General features: G+C 57.4%; 1 protein-coding gene across 2 annotated transcripts in view; it reads right to left on the reverse strand.

Annotated features, from left to right (window-relative positions):
* Nucleotides 1-15,657, reverse strand: part of MGAT5B (alpha-1,6-mannosylglycoprotein 6-beta-N-acetylglucosaminyltransferase B) — a gene marked incomplete at both ends in the record, with an annotated part of 67,877 nt that extends 52,220 nt beyond the window's left edge. For both annotated transcript variants that reach the window (XM_082007953.1, XM_082007952.1), the window contains 2 exons: nucleotides 8,912-9,024; nucleotides 15,590-15,657. In XM_082007953.1, coding sequence (XP_081864079.1) covers nucleotides 8,912-9,024; nucleotides 15,590-15,657 — 181 coding nt within the window. The remainder of the gene's footprint in view (nucleotides 1-8,911; nucleotides 9,025-15,589) is intronic.
* Nucleotides 15,658-17,915: the final 2,258 nt, after the last annotated feature.

A 17,915-nucleotide genomic window follows, 5' to 3' on the forward strand; every position in this document is an offset into this window, starting at 1 on the left:
CTCGTCCCCTCCTCTCCCCAGCAGTCCCAGGAGATGGGCTGGGGGAGACCAATATGCACAACCCCAGCACGAGCTGCAGTTCAGCTTTTATTTATTTTATGTTTTTAACCCCATCTTTTTCCCCCCTTCCCATCCTCCTTTCACTTTTTTTTTTTTTTAAAAAGTACCAGCAGGGTATTTTTAGTTGCTCCTCTATTGCCAGCCAGCACTTTTTAAAATTGCCTTTTAAACTGTTCTGCAGTGCTCCAAACACCTCACGCTGCAGGCAAGGCTTTCAAACTACAAGATTAACATCGATTTTAAACTGCTTCCCAAAACACCAGGGCTCCAAAACAGGGCTGGCTCAAGGGCAGTTGCTGGTAGCAAAGCCCAGAGGACACCGGGGCTCTTGGGGCACGGCTGGACCCCACGCTGGGCTGGATGCTGTGGGCACCAGGGGCAAAGCTGGACCGAAGTTTTGCAGCCAGGACCCCCAGCTCCAGGCGACGAGCAGCACAAACCGGTCCCGCAGTGGAGGGGCAGCCCCAGAGCAGCTCCACAGACCCACGAGCCAGGGACCCCCTCCGTCACCAACCCTCCTTTCGGCTCTCGGTCTTTACAAGAGAGGCATCTCTCCAAGGGCATTGGCATTTAATTCAACTAGTTCTCCTCCTAACATCCCCTATTGCTGACCCGGGGAAAATTGTATTATCAGGAGCCAGTGCCCCCAGGATTGCAGGAAATCGGCCCAAACCCCTGGTGCAGAGGAAGGATTTGACCGACCCAAGATCAGCGGGAGGAAGGCTTCGGGAGGCTCGGCAGCACCATCGTTCCTGGCTCCGCACGTCCAGCACTCGAGCACGCAGCCTTATTTACAGCTGCCCCGAAACATTATGTTTCAGAAACAGCAGAACTCACTAATTTAACATTTCCAAAATGATTACCATTTTTCCTTCAGCCAAAAATATTGGCCAAACACTGCCGGGCATCCTGCCACTCTGTTTCCAGGGGCAAATAAATCATCCCCTTCCTCCAAACCCATCAGCCTCTGCCGAGCCCAGCGGCCGGATCCTTCCAGCAGCAGCAGAGCAGGGCAGCAGCCCAAAGCAGAGCCCGCAGGAGCCGGGGGGCATTGGCAGAGCTGCGGGACGAGCTTCGGCTAATCTCTGCCTGAGCTGAACAGAGCCCTGGTCTCTCGTTTAGGCCAGAGAAACAAATAAATCAGTGGGGAAAAAACAGCTTTTACAGAGGCTGCTATGGTTCCCACTGTGCTAGTTTTATTTTCTGAAGTACCTGCTGCCTCCCAGGCTCCAGATGAATTCTGATTTAGGAGTGAAAAGGGGTAATAAAAGCATAAAGAGTCATTAACGTTCCTCCTGGCCGTGGTGGGGTGTTTGCTCATCACGTGTTGATGGAAATGCCATTTGACTTCCTTATGAGCTGTAGAAAATCAATTAATTGATTTAATCACTCCCTGGGAGTCACTGCTTATGGAGACAACAGAGGCCAGGGCCAGCGGGATGCTGCTCCTCCCTCCTCCAACACGGCGGCGGCAGGGATCATCACTGCACCGAGCTCTTCATCGCTGCTCCAACAGTTTAAGACTCATGTATTCACACTTCCATCTTCCAATAAGTTTGGTGGCATTATTTTTTTTTTCTTTTCAAGCCTGCAGGCATCCAGTTCCGAGCAGCAATCGTCTCAAACAGGCACTTTTTCAGTAAGAGACATGTTCCCAGGGTGGATTAAGCCTTAACTGCCACTACAGCAGCTCCTACACTACTTCTTGTGCCTCCGTGCCCTGCAAAGCACCAGTCTGCATCTTACCCTCCCAGCACACCCCTGCAGAAGTGGGCAGTAACCCCTGGTGTCACGCGGAACCCCCTCGGATGCCTTTATTTTCCTTATTTTAACTGCAGTAATAGCCTGCAATAATTTTCCTTATTTTAACTGCCTGCAATAGCAATTTAATAAGAGCAGTAAAGTTTTACACTTTCACTTTAAACTCCCTTTCCAAGCGTGGGTTGGAGATGGGAGCACAGGGCATGTTCAGCACCCCGACGAGGGATGCAGTGCTCCGGGACCGAAGTGGGACGGCCCACGGGGACACCAGCAGCAGCAGGCGTGGGAGAGGACACGTGCTTTTAATCAACCTCCATTTTCTCCACCCAGGCAAAGCGATGGTCTGCTAAAAAAAAAAAAAAAAAAAAAAAAAAAGCAGCAGATTGATGACACCCCTGCACTGCCCATGGGGGTGCGACCCCGGCTCCAGCCTCTTGCCGCGGCACGGTGGAGCCGACGGCACTCGCACCCCGGGGTGCGGCTGACACGCGCGGTCAGCCCCAGCGGCACCCATCGCCAACAGCCATTCCTCAGCACAGGCCGCCGCTTTAACCCATAATTAAGGAAGCCTCCCCGTACTCAACAGGAAGAGCAAAGTTGGTTTTGCTGCCGCGTGCGGTGTTACCCACTTAAAAGAGCCCCTGGAGCAACCGAGCATCCGGCCGGAGCTGGCAGGGAGCGGGGCCGGGGAGGCAGCGTTTGGGGCAGAAAGCCCTCACGCTGCATCGGGGCTCTGCCTTGCTTTGAGGTCTCCATTAACCCCCTTCTCCCCAACGAGGAAGCTAGGGAACGGTCCCAAGCAGAGCACAGGGTCTCGGGGCCGGCTGCAGAGCCGGCCCCGCCGCCCCAGCATCCTTCCAGGCGAGCAAGAATCAAAAGCCCACCTCCCCCGGCACAGCTCCTCACCGAGGACGTGCTCCCAGTACCGACCAGCTCGGCTAAGCACCAAGCGGGCAGCCTCTTGCAGCATCGGCTGGCTGCTCCAGCCCCCGAGCTGCTTGGAGCAGCTTTTGGACGGGACAGACGCGGCGAGGCTGGAAACGAGCCCCGGGCGCTGCAGAGCCGCACAGCACGCTCCCCGCCACGGCCTCGCCCGGCTGGCACCCCTCCAGCGGCCCGCGGCCCCGGGAGGCTCAAACCCGGCTCTGGATGCTGCGGCAGAAGAATTAAGCGTTGGGCACGTACGTGTCCCAGCTGGTGCCAGGGAGGTGCCAGGCACCCGCTTACCCACAGCCCCCCCGCGGGGACCGGGGGAAACGCTCCGGCCGGGGCCCCACAGGCGCTGCGGGACGAGGGGATCGGAGAGGGGAACCTCCCGCTGCCTTCCCAGGGGGTTTTGCATAAGCAGATTCCGGATTCAGATCACGGGGCCAGCCTCATCCCTCCGCCTGGACAGGCACCCGGCCGCCGCCGGCGCCGGCCGGCGAGACACCCGCAAGCAGCAGATCCTGACAAGCTGCTTACAAGCCGCTGCAGACAGTTACCCCGAGCTGCTCGGCAAGCAACATCAAAACGTAAGGCGAGCAGCCCGCGAGAGGGTTATAACTCACTCGGGAAGAAACTGGGAATAATCAGTGCTGAGTTGGCACAGCAGAGTCTGTCCGGCTCCCACCCCAGCTCTGCCGGTGCCCCCCCCCCCATCACTTGGTTCGACGAATCTTTGCAACTGGCTCTCCCGTCACCTTCCCTGAGCATTGGAGGCAGCAAGATAAATTTGTAACGCGCATGACTTTTTGAAGGCAAATGGAACGCGAGCATCCCTGGGACCGCGCGCCTGTGCATCACGTCTCAAGGAGGCAGCAGCCCAAGCCCCCCCGCCCGGGTGCTCTCTCCAGGTGAGGTCAGGTGAGAAAAGGGATTGACAAAACCACAAAACAACTTTCAGGTATTTTGCCCAGCTCAAGCTCCTGTCAGAAGAACTACGTGCTCTGCCGAGAAGAAATAACTGAGGAGCAGATTGGGATCTGTCACAAGCGGCAGCGACCCAAGTCTGCAAATGGGTCCAGAAATTACCCTTCCCAAGACAGAGGGAACTGGGATGTGAGGATGAACACAACTGTGTTTTCCTTTAAAGCTCCTCCAGGCTGAGCAACTCCTTACTGCAGCTAGGACCTCGCCGGCAGAGCCGAACCAAGCCATCCCCTCCTCTGCCGCCCTCCCTCGCCATGAGCCGCACGCAGAGGGTATGCGGTGGGTCAGGGTCACGTGCGCAGACCTCCTCCTCCTCCTCCCTCAGCAGAGTTGACTGCAAGGAAGGATGACAAGAGCTGTTCAAGCTCGCTGTGATCGTTAGCAAACCCGAGCTTGACCTTTTCTGCATCTTCTGTGAGAACAACCGGCGGTGGTACCTAGCCACGCCGACCCAGCTGGGATGCTGCCAGAGCAGAAGGAAAACCAGCAGAGACAGCAGCGGGAGCAAAGGACCCCTCCGAGGAGATCATGTAGGTTCTCACATTTCTATTTGGCCTCTTTGCTCCGCTCCTCAGGGAGCGGTTCAAGGGATGGAAATAACATGAGACCCCATCGCTTCACGGTACTATGACTCTGGAACGGTGAATATGACCTACAAAACCCCGAGCAACCTTCAACATTATCTTCTGCAGCACAGTTCCCACCCCTCGCCCCCCCTCCACCAACATCCCTACTCTGGAGAGAAACAGAAGCCGCGAACACCGAAGTATTCAGTGTGAAACCATTTCCCTCTCTCTCCTCCTCTCTGTTCATTGATGGAAGAAATTGCTTTAAGCAGGTGAGACCCCAGGAACTGGAGCAAGCACGGGCCGCAGGAGAGGCGGAGCGCTGCTGGCTTCGGGACGAGCGGGCAGGGTTCCTGCCGGGTGAGGTTACACACCCTCTCCAGCGCAGCGTGCCGTGGCTGCTTTCTGCTGGCCCTCTCCCAGGAGTGCCGTGCCCCGGCTCGGCAAACCAGAGCCGTTCCGACGCCCCAGGAAAGCAGCGGTGCTCAGCTTCACCCACAGCCTGCATCCAGGACAAGATGCCCCAAGCCAAGAAGGAGGACTCCCCCAGCAGGCTTTCTCCGTAATGTTTCAACTTTTTTTTTTTTCCCCACTACAAAATGAAAGTAAATGACCAACTCTTTTGCAGCAGAAGCTGTTCTCTGGCCACCTGCACTTCTGCTGTGCCACAAACCAAGGGAAGTCCCCGCAGGTGCTGGTGCACTGCCCACCTCCAGGCAGACTCCAGGTCAAGCCAGTTACCATTGCCCAGCTGCAGAAAGTCCCAGTGGCACAGGACTGGGAAAATCCCCCGTCCCAGTCCACAAGCTGTTCCATATCCCATCGGGATCCACATCCTGCAGCCCCAAGGAGATCAGACCCCAAAACACATCTCAGCAGCCTAGGACAAGGTGCAACAGCCTTGCAGAGGATGTGCTTCACCCCTGCTCACTTGCATTTTCCAGCTCACGCTCTAAAATCAGCGCTTCCCCACCCTTGCCCTCCCTTTGTCCCCTGTCCCCACCGATCCTGTTTCCAAAGCGGTTGAGGAAACACAACAAGGAGCCCGATTGTGGCCATCAACAGGAAACCAGCTGGAGGTGCTGCGGGGAGCTCGTTTTGGGGTGGAAAAAGGCAGATGTTGAGCGCTCAAGCTGAGCACCAAGCCAGGCAGGAAACACTTGAAAATGGCTTGAAAAGACAGTTATGGGAACAGTAAACACACAACCCCAGTGCTCAGCACACCACCGCTTCCCAAAGGCATCGAGATTCACGGACCTCAGCATGAGAGCTGCTGTTGCAGCACACAGACCCCAAGCACCAAGGTATATGAACCACTCAAAGCACTTGTATCAAAGTACCACCAAGGTCAGCTGAAATTAAATCAGAGCCCTCTTGCAAGAATCAGTAGCCCACAGAGAGGGCAGAGCTCCACTCCAGCCATTTTGGGACATCAGGACCTGTCCTACACGTCCCCTCAACCTGCAGCAAATTCCTCCAGCACCTCGTACCCTACCATGCAGGAATCAACAGCTGGAGAAACCAGAAGTCTTTTCATTTTTTAAACTAGCTACAAGCAGTTGCAGGCAATATTCCAGCCACATCTAATCACGTTTTAACACTTAATAACCTGTTTTCCTCCGTTAATCCCCTGCGGCAGCAAGCTCCACCGGCGGGATGCACATCACCACCGAAACCAGAGCAGGGCACAGCCGCGGGCAGAGGGACGGCTGCCAAATCCCTCCCCAGCCGCACTGCGAGTGCCACAAGTAAAGATTTTGGTGCTTTTTCAGGATCAGCCTGCTGCCCCAAGACAGCTTGGCTCTGGCAGTGAAACAAAACTGAAAGAAAGATGCTTGGGGAAAAAAACAACACCCAAACATTTTAAATTCTGACGAGGAGAAGAGAAGAGGGCACAAAACACTCAATCTCTCGAGTCTAGAGCCCTGCCCAAAGCATCTCCCACATTCAAAATTTATAGACTTGTTTGTTCTCTTTTTATATCTAGATCTTTGTTTGTAGAACAATTCTCTCGGTGGCCATTTCAAAACAAAGGAACCTTTTGTCTGTGTTTACTTGACAGCAGTAGATTAGGATAAAATAACTTGCATTTCAGAAGGTTTTTTTATTTATTGTTAAGACGCAAAGCCTCTGCTGCATCGAATCACCAAGCACAGAATCCATCTGAGGAACGATTTCTGGCACACAGCGAGAAACTTGGCTTTTGGAGAGAGCCTCTGAGAAGGGGATTCACGTATAAAAATAAAATTAAAAATGGAATTAACTTTTGGACTGTGACATTATCCATTCCTCCTTTCCATGCTCCTGCCTCACATCTATCTTCATTTTGGTTTTGATCGGCTGCTCGCACAGTTCAGAAGCCACGAAAGCTCTGGGCAAGGCTGGGGCGTTTTCATAAGCTTCCCCTTGGATTACAATTCCCGAGGTTCAGTGCTGGGCTGCTCGGGACACCCAGGGAGAAGCAGGAACAGCCGAGACTGGACCATGGACCATGAGCTCTGCCTCTTATTCACAACCCAACAGGATTTCTCCCACGCAAATGATTTTTAAGTGCTCGGCCGCTGGGCTCGACCCCCCGGCTCTTTGCAGCCACCGCAGCCCTGCGGCAGTGCAAGTGCACGGGCAGCTTCGCTCGCACCGCGTCGCTGCCGGGCCTGGCAGGACACGTGGGAACAGGACCGGAGCCAACAGCCGGAAAAGCCAGGATCACCCCCGGGAAGGGCCGTAGGAGCGGACGCTCGCGAGCCACAAACCTACCCGGCTAAATACACCGGCTACGCCGGTAAAGCAGCCCTCCCCCAGCGCGTGTGGGGAGAGGATGCTGCCAGCTTGCTATGCCAAATTAATCGAGTAGTGAATAACGCTCAAAAGGGCCCATTAAACCCAACGCTTCGATGAGCCCGTGTGGAGAGGAGAGCGGCAGCGGGGACCGGGCTCCTTGCCCGGGCAGGACCCCCAGTGCCCTCCAGCGGGTTTCGCACCAGGAGCCCAGTCCCGGGAGATATTCAGGCAGACCTGAGGCCACGCACCCAGTAACTCCTCCAACGCCACCCATCATGAACCTGCCCAGGGTCGTGTGCGTGCTGGCCTGACTCCCACCATTACTCACATCAAGAGCTAATCACCCCAGCAAAATTAACCCGCGCCTTTGAGCTCGCCTTCAGACCAGCGTTGTGCGCCTAACGGCAACGATAACAGCCAGCAATATTTCTTGGGTTTCCTTGGGATCCATAACGCACGTTAATTAAACGCCGGTTTGTTATTCAAACGGACCTACTGAGACCCCGCAGCGCTAGGAAGCGGCACATCCATCGCTGTTCCCACCGAGCCGCACCGACTCGGCCATGCGTTCGGCACTGCTCCGCCTGAGCTCAGCACCACCCCGGCCGGGAGGGACCTCCGGCGGCCCCCCCCCAGCCTTCCCCTCCAAGCGGGGCAGACCCGGGGGTCAGCGGGCTTCTGCCCACCTCCCTCGCGTGTCGCTTCTCATTCCGAGCGGGAAGAAATCCCCAATATAACCAGGCTTCACTCACCAGCCGTCCTGGGAGCTTGCGCTTGGCGTGGGGTCAGGGACATCCACGCAGCACCCACCCTCCCCGCAGGGGCAGGTACCCTGACCCCGATAAAACGCGCAGAAAACACCCAAAGGCACCAATCCTGCAACCTGCTCCGGCTCAGGCTGTGGTCAGCCAGGCAAACACCAGTCCCTTGGAGAAGGGGCTTAATGGACTTGGTGACGGGAACAATTAGGGGAGCGCAGGGGGGGGAACACGAGCCGCCGCGTGCGCCCTCCGCGGGGGAGGAAACAAAGCCAGCCGCCGCGGGCTGCGCATTAATCTCTCTGAAAGTCAACTAAGCAGTTTACAAGCACCATCCGACTTCTGGAAACCACCACGTTAGTCCTCTCCTTCTGTAGGAAAGCAACTTCTTCCAGCGCCGCAAGGAAAGGATTTAATGCCCAAAACTCACATTCCAGGTGAGGCTGCGGAGCTCAAATGCCCCCACGCCTTTGGTACGGAGCAGGAGAAAACCACGGTGGCCTGACCGAGCCTATCTCACCCCGCTCACCGCAGTTCAAGCTGGATATTTCCCTCTGTGCAATTCGGTGGTGAAAAGTCAGAAAAGTCAGGGCGAAGCTCAGTTCAGTGCAGCGGAGTCCTCCCCGAGCAAGGGCAGGACACGACCCTCCCGCCACGGCAGCTGTCTCCTGAGCTGACTGCACATCGCCCCAAAAAAGGTGTTTTAAAAAACGTAACAGAAAGCACACTTGCTAAAAATCACAATATTTCTCTTCTACGTTTCAGTACCTCCACGAAACCTCAAAGGCCTTTTATTTTCTTATCCCTAAGGAACAATTTCCACTCCCTGCGGACCAAAACTGCCCAAAACCACAGAGCCCTCCAAGCACCCGAGCCAAATCCTCAGCACATCAGACCTGTGCAACCCACGCTGCCACCAGCAGCTGAAGGTCTAATCCCGTCAGCCCCAGTCACCGATGTTTTCCCATCCCTCTGCTGTGAGCCTGGGTCCTGGCGCTCCTCAGCTCGGCCGGACCACGCGCGTGGGGTCATCGAGCGTCACGCGGGTCAGGACGGGCACGCAGCCGCGCTTACCTTCGGTCCGGATGGTGAAGGGCGAGTCCCCCAGGCGCTTGGCGGAGAACTGCCCTCCCAGCGAGGTCATTAGGAAACACAGGGTGAAAAATCCAATGCCCAGCACGAATATCCTGCGGGAGGGAAAGCAAAGCTGTAGCAAGGTGCGATGAGGAACCGGCTTGTTCCCCGGGACAGCCTCGCCATCCTTCGCCCGCCCAGGGTAACCCCCCTGCACAGCAGCACAAGCTGCTTTTTGCGGGGGGAAGTCTGGAAGAGGCAGCCCGAGCAATCCCTGCCTCCTTCCCCACCGCTCCATCCCCACGGCTCGTCCTCTCCAGCCCAGGGAAGGAGCATCCCCGCTGCCCCAGCCCCGTGGGAGCACGCAGAACCCCACCCCAACCACGGCCAGACCCGCGCACGCTTCGTGGGGAGCCCCGAGATGCTCCTGCCCAAAGCTGGCACCGAGCGGGCGGGTTTTGCCCGACAACACCCTCCGAAATCCCCGAAATGCTCCGGCGGGCGGCCTCGAGAGGGGGCGAAGGACTTGCACCTCGGGTGGGGAAGCCGGGCCAGACCACGACCGCCCATGCGACGCTCTGCCAGACCCACGAGCCCCCGCAGACAATACACAATTCCCATATTCCTCCTGGGAGACACCAGAGAAAAGAGACACCTTGTCCCTTCCCTTCCTCCCAAAGGATCTAAACCCTCCCCCCCAAAAAAAGTCTTTTGTTCCCCGTAACGAGGGTGTCGGTATCCGCCATTGCGTCCGGCACCGGCTGCGTGCGCAGCCCTGCGCACAGCAGGACGAGGAGGGACCCGCGCTGGCGGCTCACGCGGTGGCCTGGGACCGTCCCACGGCCGCGTTGCTCGTCCAGAACGTGGGACGGGCGGGCTGGGGGCAGCTCCCGTGGGGACGTGCCAGGCAGGACGCCGACCCCCACGTCGCTCCCAGCCCAGCACGTGGTCACCTCGAGCTGCGAGAGAGGCGGCAGCTCGCGGCGCCGCTCCTGTTCAGGCCAAATTCAGGCCGGTAACTTTTTTGGGGGGTGAGACGGCTGAAGGGAGGAATCCTGTGCAAGCAGGGGGGCTCTCATGCACCGTAAAGCCAAGCCTTCCCGTCTCCCCAGCCCGCACGCGCCGCGCGCTGTGCCGAGGGACGGACGCCTGGCCTCTTTCCACGGCTCAGAGGTGCTGCCGCCGGCTCCGCGCCTCCGCGGAGGTGCGGCATCCTCCAGCAGACACACGGCAGAGCCGCTGCCAGGCGCCGCGCACGACGGCTCCCAGAGCCGCGGCCGTCCCGGGGACCTCAGCCCGCCAAACCCAAGGGAAATTTCAAGAAGGGCTAGGAGAAGAGACAACTGCCTCGTGAAACGACAGGTTTGTCTTCAAAATATATAAATCCTACGTGGGACAGGGAGCTGAGCAAGCCCTTCGGGTTGCCCGCTGGCCTTTCTTGCCTCTCGGCGTCTCTGAGCCAAAGGGAAGCAAACCACCGACGACGGGAACCAGTAACTCTGCTTTACAAGTTCACAGCGTTATCCGCAGGGCTCAGGAGCCGCGTGCAGAAACAGTGCGGCCAGCGAACACCGAAACCGGGCTTTTCCGGAGAAAGGCTTGCGAAGGAACACCGCAGCCCTCCATCTAATCACGACTGTGTAGTTAAAAGGCAGAGGATTAAGAGTCAGCCGTTAAGCCGGGGCTATGACATGCCAGCACTGCAATTATCTATTGCTGGAAAGGGCTGGCAAATAAAAGAACTTGTTTCAAAGCACTCGTTAGCTGCAGGAGATGTTGCGGGGAGCTGAAGTACGGCCTCAAGCGGCTCAGGAAGGACTGGGCTTCCCTGGGGAGATCTGCTGGGGGAGCTCCCAGGGCAGGTCCCGGCTGCCCAGCAGGGCACAGCCAGGATGTCCCTGCCCAGAGAGGCTCCTGGACATGACACAGCACTTCCAGGGGACCCCGCAGCTCCCTGCCTCCATCCCATCAGCTCCGACGCCGCTGTCGCGCAGCAAACGCGCCCCTGAGCCCCGGACCCAGGGCAGCTCGGCTCTCGGCATCCAGCAGCTCGAGGGCAAAGGGTTTCCTCCGCCGGCTCGGAGGAGGATCGCTCTGCCCACTGCAGACAAGCCCCTAACCCCCTTCCATCCCTGGGTCAGCCCTGCCCCGTGCCCAGCTGGGACCCAGCAGGTCAAGGTCACCTGGCCACAGTCTCTGCACAAGCAGCACCATGCACCTCCCCATCTCCTTCTCACCTCCCTCGTAATCAAGAGAAAAAGCAAGACCCCGGGCTCATTAGCACTAACGAGCCCTGTGAGCAGCACGCTCCACGCAGTGCAAATACTCACTAACCCTCCTGGTGACCCGCGGCCAGGCGCCGGGACAGCTGACCCACCTGGGAGAGGGGACGTTCAAGTGCATCGGTAAAACTGCCTGGCATCCCTGTGCAGGCACTCCGGGAGTGAAGCAGCTCAAGCCCCTTTTATTTCTGAATGAGCCTGCCCTGGGGGGTGGAAAGCAGTTTAAACAAGCTATAAAAAGCATCTCAGCTAATCCAGACTCGGGTCCCTGAAGGCCTGTCTATAGGCACAGCTGGCATGCCCTACAAGCGGCCACCAGTGGACTACAGCCATCCCCACCCCAGCAGATGCTGATGAGCCACCAAGCTGCAGCATTTGCGCGTGGAGATGGCTACGGACCTCAGCCCCTCTCCCAAAGCAGACCTCGGAGAAGGGTTTCCAGAGAGCCGTGGTCCAGTTCCGGCAGGGATGTGATTTACGAGGCAGCAGAGCATCCCTGACGCTGCAAAGCGATGTGGTGTCCCATAAATTGCTCAGGGAAGGCGTGATTTGGGGACATTAGTCTGTTGCCGTTATCACAGCCTGTGCCCAGCCACACGGCGCAGCGCTGGGTCCGGAAGAGGCTGTCGGGAACATGACGGAGGGGATCGCAGCACCCATCTCAGCCTCGGAGGGATGAATTTGTCCTTAGAGCAGGAGAGGGGGAAAGCTGTCTGCCGTGGCACCTCCCTGGCAGGAGAGGACGGCAGCACAGTGGAGAAGGCACAAGCTGGAGGAGGAGGAGGAGGTCAAAGCCCAGCTGTGCCCCACGACCAAGGGTCCTCCCTGGGAGCAACATCACGGTACAAAACCCACCCAAATCCTGCTGCCAGCTGCCTTCTCCCCCAACAGACATTTTAATGAAGCACCACCTGATTAAATAAACAGAGCTGATCCTGCTCTTCGTTCTCACCCCTGCTATTGACAGTATCTTCATCATTATGCAAGACCTTGTTTACACAGTTTAATCTTCATAATTATACTCTGGCAAGGAGTAAAACACCAAGAAAAAAGAGGAAGGAAAAGGGAAAGAGGAAGGAAAAGGGAAAGAGGAAGGAAAAGGGAAAGAGGAAGGAAAAGGGAAAGAGTCAAAGGTGATCTGTGCTCTAGCATCTCATTGGGAGACAAAATCTTTTTGATTTTGACTGGATTACGGAGAGAGTGGGGGAGATGCAGGATGCTCTTTTCCTAAGAAAAGAGGGATCAGAGCCTAATGTGCCTAGGAGGGAAGCAGATCCAGCCCAGCAGCAGCGCTCCAGGGAGCAGGGAGGTTGCAGGGATGGGCTTGCAGCCTGAGGACCTCATCTCTTTTACTTTACACTTCTTCTCCGTAAGGTCTCCTCCAGGTAAATAAAAACACTTGGCCCAGCCTTAATTGCATGGAAACTCCTTGTGCAGAAACAAATACCATGAAGTAGGTAGAACCAGAGCCCAGATCTCCCAAACTGCCCATCAAATGCACTGGCCCCTCTGCCCTCAAAATCAAGTCTCACTCACTGAAGACCATAGAGCTCCAACGACTACGTAACATCTACTCTGCATGCTGGCTTTGCCTGCCATCACACATCACATTTAATTCATCACCTGGGCACAGTTCTTGTGCCAAGCCCCTCTCCACATCCTCCCCAAACTGAAGTGTTCACAATTCTGGGTTCTGGCCTGATGCCCAAAAGAGAAGGAAGCCAAACTATCCGAGTCTTTGGTGAAAATTAGAAGTGATGCCCCAGTCATTGCAGATTTTGGCCCACAGAACTGAAAGCTGGATATGGCCAGGAGGACCTGAGCAATGAGCTGGGAGGCGATGGGGGGAGGAAGGCCAGCAGCACCCAGCGTGACGGGGCTGTGACACAGACTGTTCACAGTGCTGCATCACCCAGCTGGGACCTATGGGGAGAATATTATGCAGGTGCACGGGGAACCCAGGGGCTACAGGGAAAGGTATTCTCTTTTTTTAGACGAATTTTCAACACCCAAGTCTCTTGAACCCAAAAGCTGAGCTACAATTTCTAACAGCAGCAGCCAGGCTAATAAAAGATGCTCCGTCTCCCACAAACCTTGTTTTGCTCAGAGCCCAACACCGTCGCAGCGCTGTCAAAGTGATGCTCAGCCACAGGAATCTTTCTCCATGAAGGGGACCACAGTGAATTCTCTTACTGGCCAGCGTTATAGACGCATGCAAAGTCTGGCTTTGGTTTCCAGCTGACGAACTTGCCTGAACTCCCCATGTTCTGCAAAACCAAGAGCTGGGTGAGCTGGACCAGGGTTCTCCCAGCTCCATGGGGGATTCTTGCCTGAATCCAGAGCTGTCACAAATGAAACACATTTTGGTGCTGAGATGAAGTCAGAGCCATCCTTGGACATTTCTACAAACAGCATCTACACTGATTTTCTCTCTCTCCCCTTCCTACTTGCTGCAGGTGCTTTCACAGCTCAGGGCTTTGCATTGCTTTGCTAAGCATGTCTGGAGCATGATTAATGAAATGTTTTGGTGCAAAGGGCCAGGTTTCCTCTTCACTGTTTGCTGATGGCACCGCTGCCAGGAATCTACACCAGGCAGGGGATCGCACCATGGGCTTCCGCAGAGCAGCGAGGCTTTGCCCAGCCAGCAACGAGCACCCGATTTACAGGACCCATCCTGACTGCTGGTATCTTTTCCTGCTCCTGCAAGTCGTCCCTGATTCCCATCAGCTGAGAATGTGGGGTGCTGATTTTAGGGAAGCAGTGCTGATTTGCACCAGGTTACAGCTGGAGTGGGGGGCAGCGTCAATGCTTGCCCATGCTGGGCTGGGAGCAAGGTGACACAGGACCGTGACATGGAGGGGTCAGGCTCAGCATGACACCAACGTGGAGGAGGCGCAGAGCTGGACACTGCGGGGCAGCTAGGAGAAGGTCTTGGGAATTTTTGCTCTTACACAGGGAAAGCCTGACTGGTTAACAACAGGGTAACCCTGCTGGTTCCGGTGGCATCCATACTGGCCTGCACTGGTTTGAGAACAGAAGCCAGCCCAGCAGGTGCTCCGCTCTGCTATGGACCCAAGGGACCCTCCAGCCTGGTGCTCTCCTGCCATCACAAACCCCTCGTCCACACACATCCTCATCTCCAATGGGACCTTGTGACCACCCTGCAGCTCACTCCCTGTGCCCCCCAGCCTGATCCCAGGTTGCTGCTGCAGATGGGTTTCCCCTGCCCCAGGAGCGGTGCTCAGGGCATGGGGGAGAGCGATGCTCAGGCCAGTCACTTCTTCACCATGGACCTCAAACCTACTTAAGACAGCAAATAGCCAAGCAAAGAGCATACCCCTGGGGTGCATGTGTCCTTCCCAACTCTCTCAGAGTCATTCTCCACCCCACGCTCAGAGCAAGCCCAAGCTGTGGGGACCCTTCATTCCCCTGCTCTGCCACTGCTTTCCAGCATCACCTTGGCCAAGTCCCCCAGCCCCAGGGCACTCTTTGCAGGATCCAGCTGCAGGAATCCCTCCAGGCAAGCAAGGCAGAGCCAGGCAACTCCAGGGGAGAGGCAGACAACATCTCCAAACCTGAGCACAAGCCAAGGGGCACAGGCACAGCCCCATCCTCCTTCCCAGCTCCAGCAATGGCCTGGGCTAAGCAAAAAGGCAGCAAGCAGATCCCTCTGGTGATCCCAGGGGATCCCCAGCCCCCAAACACAGCAGGGAGCACTGGCAGCTGCTGGGCTAGGCTCACCCCACCATGTGCTTCACCCCCCAGCACTTTCCCCTTCTGTGGGTTTTTGGTCCCTCTCCCCAAAGGCAAACCAAGCAATTACCCAAGTCTCCCATGTGTCTCAAGCCTGGGAGCAACCTAAGTGCACCTCTGGTGAAATAAGGAAGCTGGAGAGCAAGGACTGGGGAGGGGAAGCAAATGCATGGAGGGAAAAACAGGGAGAGTTAGAAAAAAGCAGTAAGTGGGTACAGGTGTGCTGGATTTCAGGCTTGGATATCAACCCCAGCCCCGCTGCTGCTTCAGGGTGGATTTCAGAATCCCCATCAGCACCAGCGGATTTAAACCAGAGGAACTGATTCTCCCACGAGTACAAACATCCCCGGGAAAGGTATTAAAAAAGACAGCGGCAAACAGCCGTATAATTAGTCCTCCAAAATACCAACGTGGCGAGTGAATGGGGAGCCGGCAGAGAGCGAGCGCTGCAGGACCAGCACGCTGACCTGCGGGCAAACTTGCCCGGATCCCCGGCATCCCAACCTGGGCTCATTCCCCCCCACCCACGGCGAACCGCAGCCCCCCACGCAAAATGTGCTCCGACAACCGCTTCCTATCCCGCAGGGGCCGAGCAAGGCGGGGGGAGAACCGGGAAAAGGGGACAAGAAAATGACAACTTTACCTAAAGGGTCTCAAGGTGACGAGGCATCTTCTGACCATTATCTTCCCATCCGCGTTGACTGTGATCATCGTTCAAAGTTGCGGGGAGGGGGCGGCCCCCGCACCCCCCACCCAAGCGGGGCTCAGCGGGCGGAGCGCGGGGCTCCGCAGGGGCGCATGGCGGGGCGCGGAGCACCTCCCCGCCCGCCCTAGCCCTACCCGCTGCCGGCCGAGCCCATCGCCGGGCCGCTCCGCTCCGCGCAGCCCGTGCGGGGCACCGCGCCCTGCCCAGCCCCGCTCCGCGCTGCTCCGCGCAGCCCCGCGGAGGCAGCTCCGCCCCGCACCGCTCCGCACCGCCCCGCGGAGGCTGCGCCGGGCGCGGCGTGCCATCTAGCGGCAGCGCGGCTCGGAGCGGGGGTGCCCGGGGCGGGGAGGGAGGTTTTGGGGGGAGGACGGCCACACGCTGGCACGGGTGACAGCCCCCGGCGCGGTGACTTCGGGGGCCGAGGGGGGGCCCCTGTTGGGAAAAGGGGGGGAGGGTGTCACGCCACCGTGGAGCCCCCGCGGGGGCTGTTTGCTTTTGGGGGCTGCGAGGGGCAGGGAAGGCCCCGCTTTTGGGGAAAAGGGGCGGGGCGGTGGGTCCTGGAGCCTGGCTCTGACAGCACCGTCCTGCGGCTTTGCTGCCCCATCACCCTGTGTTCTTTCTGGCGGGTCACAGTCACGGCCCACGACGTGGCATCCCAATGTCCCCCGGCACCCCTGGGTGCTGCCGAAAGGACCAGGGTGGCATGGAGGGGCCGTGTCAGGGAGCCAGGGAAGCGTCCTTGGGAGGACAAAGAAGGGGCTGTGGGAGCTGAGGCAGGAGAAGCAGCTGCTGAGCTCAGCAGAGGTGTCCCCGGCTCAGCCGTGAAAGGTGACAGGCACAAAAAGCCTCCCAAAGCTCGAGACGTAAAGGAGCCAAATGTGCTCAGAGCCCAGAAGCACCCCGTTTCCAGCCCCCGATGCGAGGGCTCCCGGCCGGCACGGGTGCACCCCACCAGTGGTGAGGGAGAGGATGCACGGCCCCGCGGGGTGAGCACAAAATTGCAGGGAGCTGGAAAGAGACGGTTGTCCTTGCTGTGCAGGTTTGGCCAGGCTCCGGGACAGGACCAGGCTGTTGTCTGGGGGGGCTGTGCTGCAAACAGGGCCCCCGGTGCCACGCTGGCCCCGTGGCTGGCCAGCCCTCTCTGCCCTAGATACCACCCTGGGCACCATGAAGCACAGGGTGACAAAGCTGCCCCTTTGCCTTCCCCATGATGGCACGCTCTCCTCCCAGGGTCTTTCCCAGCCCTTCTCCACACTGCTCCGTTCCTCCAGCTCCAATAACCTGGCATGGTTCAACCATCCACTCCGCGAGCGCTGTGCAATTTCAACACCCTCAAGCAGCCAACCACCCCCCCTTTTGTAAACTAGTTGTGGACTCCTTTGCTTGTGCAGAATCCCAGTGTTTTCCCATGAGGCTGATGAAGAAGAAATGCCGTATTATGACTTGTCAGACCATAACTCTGATTTTCATAGGCACTCACTCTGCTTCCTTCTCCGTGATGTAAACCAGGGGTAGCTTTGGTCAGCAGAGCTCCACATAGCATATGCTGCAACACCATCAGCCACAGGCGAGCTCAGCTGGAAATTTTCCATGAAACAGCACTTTTTGCCAAGGAGAAATGAGAAGAAAAACCATACCCTTTAGGGTTTCATAAATACAAAAGGACTTTTGTGTTCATCCGCATTCTTCATGGGCAGGGGACAGAGACAGAGCCATTGCCACACTGAGTCTGAGCAGGATAACGCTGGGCTGAGGCAGATGGACACACAGACCTACGGAGGGCTTACAGAAAGGGTGGCTCAGAAGCAGCAGTCCGCGCTGCCAAGTCAAATTCAAACCCTTAGGTCAGGTCTCCCTGATCCTGATGTACAGGCAGCTCAACATCTTGGCAAGGACATCTCACCCCAAAGCCCGTCCCGTGGGGACATGACCATGCAGGCCCACTGGGCTGGACAGACACCTAACTCCAGCTGGGGTGCCTCAGTGCTTGCCATTTTCAGTGCGGTTGGGAGACTTTTGGTGCATCTGGCCTCCTCTGGAAAAAAACATCTGGTTTTCTTAACCTGGCCGTTGGGAACGGAGGGAAGCAGCAGATAATGAAGGTGCTGTGGGCATCCTACTGTCCCTGATCTCCTTGCTCCTGCCTGCTCCCTTCTGAGCTGTAAAACCACCTTAAAACCTGGTGTTTCCCCACTTGCTGCTCTCGAGAGCACTGCTCCAGCAGCGGGAGGCAGAGCCTTTCACTCTGAGCCCAGCTCAGCAC

This window comes from Phaethon aethereus, assembly GCF_964289735.1.
Source record: "Phaethon aethereus genome assembly, chromosome: 18".
NCBI classification, from domain to species: domain Eukaryota; kingdom Metazoa; phylum Chordata; class Aves; order Phaethontiformes; family Phaethontidae; genus Phaethon; species Phaethon aethereus.